Below are 6,713 nucleotides of genomic sequence, written 5' to 3' on the forward strand. Positions count from 1 at the left end.
AATGGGCAAGAACAAAATGACGGCGATTCATCCGAGGCGGCTTAACCGTTTCGTACATAGACATGAACGGCGTGGATTCCTCACAGTGACCAGGCGTCAAGGACCACATCAAGATGAAGTGCATCAAACGACGGGGAATGAGTAGAGAGGGTGTAAATCGGACCGTATTTTGCTTTGGGGGGGCTTTTCGTTCGGTGACAATACATTCTAAACATGCAATTGGACTTCTTTCTAGAAAAACAAGCTGCTGAAGCCATGGCTCGCCCACCAACACCGGAGGAATCTTCTGGCGCAACCTGATTGGAGCAGGGGAGTTTTTTTTCTTCTTCTTATTTTGCGGGTAGGAGCACGCGAGTTGATGCTCCATCCCCCTCTCCGTGTCGATCCTGTGTCTACAAAAACTATAGAGAAAACATATTTGATGCTTCACAGGATGTTGTCTTGTTGCTGCTGTTGTTGTTTGGCTTAGCTGCCAGCCCGAACCTAGAAAACTGGACACGTACGCTTGTCACGATTCTGAAACAAGGACTTAACTATGACACAAAAACGTCGCCACTCTGTTGTTGTTCATTCCCCTCTCTACATGCGTCGGTGTTGTTGCTAAAGAACAACGCTTGATGCTTCACATGACGTTGTCGCTTTGTTGTATTCGCTGGACCCCGTAGCCGCCACAGACTCACTCAACCCGGACACGTACGCAGCGCTTCTGCGCTTGTCCCGGTTCCAAGAAAAGGACTGGACTATGATTGGAAAATCGTCCATGCAACGGCCAAAAAGAAAAGCTATAATCAATTGTACGTACACCATTTCACTTCCGACCCAAAGAAATCAAGAAGAAGAAGAATGAAAAAAAAGGATTAATTTGATCTGGGGAGTATTATGTTTGTGTAGTCGGTCGTCGTTCTTTCTCACGGCCGGCGGGCTGTAGTAACGTCAGTGGGTCATCATCATCTGAGGAGGTCGAGCGCCTTCTGCAGAACAGGCCGGAACCTGTTGAGATCGAGCCGGACGTCCTGCTTGCCGAGGTAGATGTCCTTGACGAGCGACCAGCTCTGCTTGTGTATCGGGCCGGGGTCGAGGAACACCGGGTGGCCCCTCGGGTACATCTCCGACAGCGTGCTCTCCTCCGCCGTGATGTTGTACTGGATGTACCTCATGTTCATGTCCCTGGGCGGCACCCCGTACTCGTCCATGGCCAGCCCTTCCATCCTCCCCAGCGGCACCACCTGCACCACCACGGCGTTCATCGGCAGGAACAGCAGGTTGGTCAGCCCCGACCCGTGCACCGCCAGCATCGCGTCGTACGCGTTCACCGTCGCCGACGCCTCCGCCATCCGCGCCTGCATCTTGCTGTCGTCCGCCGACGACTCCCCCTTCTTCTTGGAGGACGTGATCAGGTCCGACGCCGTCACCTCGAACCCGACCTCCTCCGCCGCCGCCACGATCTCCTCCAGGTTCACGAACCGCCGCCTCGACCGCCGCGTCACGATCAGCAGCCGCGGCTTCCTCTGGTGCTCGTCGTCCGTGCGGATGGCGTGCTCCCGGGGCAGCGAGTAGCGCCACATGAGGAACCTTTTAAAATCCACCATGGAAACGTTGTTGGGGGCGCGGCGGGGGTCGATGCTGAGGTCCTTGTGGCTCCGTAACCCGACGAAGGCCCGCCGGTAGCAGTGAACCCGGGCGTCGGCGTCCATGTCCACGGGCTCGTGTTTGCTCAGCCCGGAGACGATCTCGGCGTACTTCCCGAACCACCAGGCCTGCTTCTGCGTGACCACCAGCTGCGCCTCCCCGGCGAGGTGCCGCGCCGTGATGAAGAGCGGGATGATGTTGTCGTTGAAGTCGTGGTAGTAGTTGCCGCAGTAGCCGCCGTTGGAGTACACCACGGCGGGGACGTCGTCGTGCATCACGTCGCACGCCGGCGGCGAGTCTTCGGCCGTGGAGGACAGGCGGACGGTGAGCTTCGTGATCCCCGTCATGATCCGGGATTCCCCCTTGCGCGTGTACGGCTGCATCTCCCAGCTCGTGGCGTTGGCGGCGATCATCCCCCAGCCCGTGGCGTTCGGGCCGAGGAATTCTCCGGCCGTGGCGCGGCGAGGGGTCACCAGGAACACCTCCGACGTGCTCCCGCGGATGCGGATGGCGCCCGTCAGCTCGCAGTAGTCGGACCGGTTGCCGCTGAAGTCGCAGCTCACGTGGGGCTCCGGGATGAACTCCTCCTCTGCATTACACGCATATCGGGGAATTCATTATGGTTCCTGCTCTTTCTTTGCCCGGATGAACTCGTGAAGAACCAGATTAATGAACCGCATTGTTGTACTAGAAGATTGGTTGTGTGTTTGGTTGATGTTAACGTACCTGTCAGATTGAAGACTTTCCTGCTATCCAATAACAGCGACGGGAACGGCTTGCCTGCAGGAGGAAACCATCACCAAATGTCAATGCCAAACATTGGCAAGAACAGAGGAAATGTTTTCTCTGACAAGACAAATGCAATGCAATTATGCAAGGTAGGAATTGTTCTAGTACATACCTATGACGAAGAACTGAACCGCCCCAATGAGCAGCAGCAAAGGGAGGCTGCAGGAGGAAGCGCCCCTGCCCTTCTTGAAGCTCTTGCTCCTCGAGACCGCCTTCATCTCTCTCCCCGCAGCTGCCTGTTCAGCTCCAGAGATAGACAGCAGCGATATATCAACAACGAACACCTTTACAGCCTCAGAAAGCAGAGAGCTCCTCCTCCTCTTCCTCCTCTGGGTTTTGAAGTAGTACATCCATGGCAGGCATGCCAGGCAAGCTGAAGAATTAGTTAACTAACACGGGGAGGAATTAACAAGTGGAAGATTGATAATGGCGGATGATAGATAGGTACGGCACACGCAGCACAGCGCGGCAGTAGTGGCCGGGGAGAACGATACAACCGACTACGCTACACGAATACGCGATGATTTGGAAAGCGGATCGCGATTAATTAACTAATCCGGGCGGGGCGCTGCTTGCTGCTGGACTGGTGGTCGGTAGGCAGAGCCGACCGGCTGGCAGTTCATGGAAACCACGTTTCTTCAGCTCCTTTCTCTTCCTTTTCCCTTTCGTATCACGAGCACTCTTGCCTCGTTCGTTCGTTTGTTCGTCTTTAGGCTTTCTGAAGCCGCTCACGAGCCGCAAGGATCTCGCGGCCTCGGTGAATCGAGAATTGCAGATCAAGTGGAGAACACAAAAATATACGCAAGTCAATAGGGGTGTCATGTGCAATCCTAAATTCTTAATGGTGTTCGAGCAGTTGAAAACTGGTGAACTTAGAAAACCTGGTGAATTTAGCAACTGGATCCTGACAATTACAAGCTTGCAAGAGAGCGTGGTACGTGTTGCTCCTCAGATCTATCGGTTTGGCATTTCTTGCCGCGGCAGCAAAGGGAATTGTCTGAGAACCGCAGGCACATGGGAGGGAGCGAGGAAGGAATCTCAGAGCGAACGGCAACAGAATAGCGGGGGAGATTGTCCAGGTTGCCACTTGCTTTATTCCCTCTTTCATTTTTGGTTGCTGCAAGCCTGCAACTATGTACTTTATGTAAAAGCAGCAGCTTGATCATTCTGAATCGGAGCTAAAATATAACTACTGTCAGTTATATATTTTTGCACAATCATCGTGGGCTCGTGGCTACTACGACCCTGCATTATCAGTATTTTTTTAATGGTGAACAGCTTGAAAAAAAGAAAAGAAACAATACTTTTGGAGATAGCTGTATTTTTGAGAGGGAAACTTTGCATCTTTGGCTGCATATACAATGACTCGAAGCTTCATCTTTTGCTGTCCGGCCATGCCAAGGAGATAATTGGAAACAAAAAAAAGAGGCTGAAACTGCAAGCTGGAGTATACAAAGATAGGGTGTCGGTGCTTCAGAAGAAGAAGATAAACATGTCTGTGAGAAATGTATCATATGGTTGACCGACCCTTCAAAAGGGTATCTTTTGACTAGCATCTGTTATCAGCTGGACGCAGGGGTTCCATGACCTTTTCTCTTTTAAGGATCGGTGTTCTTGAGGAGCATGGCTTCCATCGCCACTTTTTTGCCACTAATTTGCCAGTTGCCACCACTTGCATCACTCTAAAACATTATTGCCACTGAATACGGTGGCCGATACGTATTTGCTTGACTGATAAAAGTCAGAAGACAGTATTGCTGGCCACGTCGATCGTGGACATGATGCCATTTTCTGCCGCGTCGTTGACTATTCCCCTGGCCCCTCAAAAAACAAAGGAACATAAATAAATAAAGCATTTGGTCATCACTACTGCTCTCTCCGGCCGAAATTATTTGTCGAAATATTACAGGTGTTTAGACGTTTTTGCACATAGATACATCTAAATTTGAGAAAAATTGAGACAAGTAATACCGGTCGGGGGAGTACTAAAATGTAGGTGTCTCCAAGAAGCATTATTATTTCCAATTTTAAGTCGTCTAAACATTTAGAGGTTTAAACTTTTAACCATTGTTTGATCAATAAAGTCTAGATTATGTGTCACAAAATTATATCCTTGAATTCGTATTCGAAAGAAGTCTCATAAGTTGTAATTTTTATAATGAATAACTCATGGATAAACTCGAATTCGAGGACATCTTATAGCGTGGAAAGGAGTAGTACTATATTATCTGTGTGCGCCAGTTTCTTAAGATACGTTATGTTTGTTTTGGTGATCGTGAGGATGTTATGTCTGCGACATACATTCTTCACTATCCTAGATTACTGGTTCTTGTTTTTTGTTGCTCTTTTCTTTCGGCAGCTTTGTAATTTAATAACCATCTTTCCATAATTTTTCTGTCAGGCATATGCTTCCTCCCACGGTGGGCGCCAACTGTCGTGGTGGTGTCACGGCAGATGCCATGAGATGGCTTATCTTGGGGCCGATGGACGAAGGAGGAACCGGAGGAGGGAGGACGTGAAGGGAAACACGCACGAATACACAAGCACACATAAATTTACCCAGGTTCGGAGCCCTCTTGCGGAGGTAAGACTTCTACTTCTCCTTTGTTGTATTAGCCGAGATAGCAAGCTCTACAATGACGCTCCTTGAGCTGTATTCTTGAGGAAGAAGAAGAAGGGGAGGGGTAGTGCTCTACTTATGGACCACCCATGTCTGCGGGCCGGAGCTTAACGTTATCTTCTTTGGGCCCCGCCGGGCACGCGCATTGGTTCCCTCCGGGTGGCACCGCAGGGGACAAGACAACTTTACTTTTCCTGGCGCCCTGCAACAAGTACAGCAGTCATCTGCCGGCTTCCGTCAGAGATTCTCTTTCGGTGCTTCTTTGCGCAGTCGCCTGGCACCGCAACGTAAGCGGCGACTGCTTTTCCGTGATAAAGATAGCGCTGCTTTACTTTGCGCCACGCGGTGAGGATAAGACCGTTGAGACATCTCGGCGATGGCCGAGATCAAAGTATTCATCCTTATCCTGCAATCTTATAAGACAAGATAGTCATGTCGGCATACACCTGGTATGCCGGCTTAGTATTAGTTTGACTTAACTATGCCGGCATACATGACTATGCCGACTTTGCCTTCGCCACCTCGGCTAAAGCGTGTCGTCATGACCCTACCCGGGGTCATCCCCCCGACACTAGTCCCCGAAGCTATTGCGGTCCGGCAGGGGAGAATGTCGGACCACGACAGTTTCCCATAGATCAACCACCGAAGCCGAAGAGGATACCGAAACAACCCCGAGTTCTCTTAGCCGAAACCAAGTTATTCCGACATATCGAGTCGGCGCGCTTATTCAGCCCTGAGTCGAGATTCCTTTCTCCTCCGTAGCCGACAGTAGCAAACTTGCTTCTGCCGACACTGGCGCCACCTGTCGTTCGTACTCTGGGCTCTGCTTAAATAATGGGAAGATAAGACCCGAAGTACTGCCGGCGCTTTTTTTGAGGCAAGCGCATCGTCCTATCGGACAGTAAAGCCGACAGAGTCATTAAGAGGGGAATTTCGGTTCCCACGCGGATACTTATCCTCCCGGATTCGACGGGATTCTTTGCGCCACGCCGCGCGGTAACCGAGCGCGTGCGCATTAGTGGGGTTGAATGCCCCTATGATCATGCGCGACCCTTCAGTTGACCACAGGGATCGTGGGCGTGGAAGATCCGCGCCCCATTAGTGCGTCTCGGGTATAAATAGAGGGAGGGGACGAGGGTAAAAAAACCTTCGCACTCCCCCAACCTTCTCGATCTCCTCTGCTCATCTGCTCGTTGCGCACTCCGCCATTACCGCGATCTCCAAGCTCTTCCGCCGTCGCACTTCCTGACTTCCAGCAACCAAGCTTGCCGCCGCATCCTCGTGCGCACGCTCACTCAGCTTTCCGCCGCCGCTTTTCTTACTTGCTTGAGCCTTGCGCCAGCACCCTCTCACCGGAGAAGCAAACCCTAGATCTAGTTTTCCAATCCATGGCTTCTTCCTCCCAGGACGCCGCCGCTGTCGACCCCGCTACCCAGCACCCTGAGGAGGAGATGGGCTCGGAGCGAGCTGGCTGGGAGGGCTCCGACGTCTCCCAGGCGGACATTGAGTGGCTCCGCCGCTCCTGGCGGGTTCTAGAGGATGTGGAGTGCCGGATCCCCGACGACGAGATAGTGCCGGCACCCGAATCTGGTGAGCGCGTTGTTTTCCTCGCTCACTTTGAACGCGGTTTTGCTCTCCTGGCCAGCGACTTCACTAGGAAATTTTTAGACTTCTT

At 51.9% G+C, this 6,713-nt stretch overlaps 1 protein-coding gene across 1 annotated transcript; it reads right to left on the reverse strand.

The window, feature by feature from the left end:
- Nucleotides 1-721: 721 nt before the first annotated feature.
- Nucleotides 722-3,472, reverse strand: LOC100826010. The gene is made up of 3 exons (XM_003563483.4): nt 2,531-3,472; nt 2,356-2,409; nt 722-2,218 (listed from the first exon to the last, which is right to left on the reverse strand). Exons 1-3 carry the CDS (start codon nt 2,766-2,768, stop codon nt 948-950), a joined length of 1,563 nt encoding a protein of 520 aa, XP_003563531.2. The 5' UTR covers nt 2,769-3,472; the 3' UTR covers nt 722-947.
- Between the last annotated feature and the right edge of the window lie 3,241 nt (nt 3,473-6,713).

Source organism: Brachypodium distachyon, chromosome 1 (assembly GCF_000005505.3).
Source record: "Brachypodium distachyon strain Bd21 chromosome 1, Brachypodium_distachyon_v3.0, whole genome shotgun sequence".
NCBI classification, from domain to species: domain Eukaryota; kingdom Viridiplantae; phylum Streptophyta; class Magnoliopsida; order Poales; family Poaceae; genus Brachypodium; species Brachypodium distachyon.

What these genes read in the sequence shown, in the direction of transcription:
- LOC100826010 (XM_003563483.4), bottom strand. Translation starts at nt 2,768, where the DNA reads ATGTACTACTTCAAAACCCAGAGGAGGAAGAGGAGGAGGAGCTCTCTG. An exon ending in GGTTCAGTTCTTCGTCATAG is followed by an intron (nt 2,410 to 2,530) that starts GTATGTACTAGA and finishes TTCCTCCTGCAG; the next exon opens with GCAAGCCGTTCCCGTCGCTG. An exon ending in GAAAGTCTTCAATCTGACAG is followed by an intron (nt 2,219 to 2,355) that starts GTACGTTAACAT and finishes CGTGTAATGCAG; the next exon opens with AGGAGGAGTTCATCCCGGAG.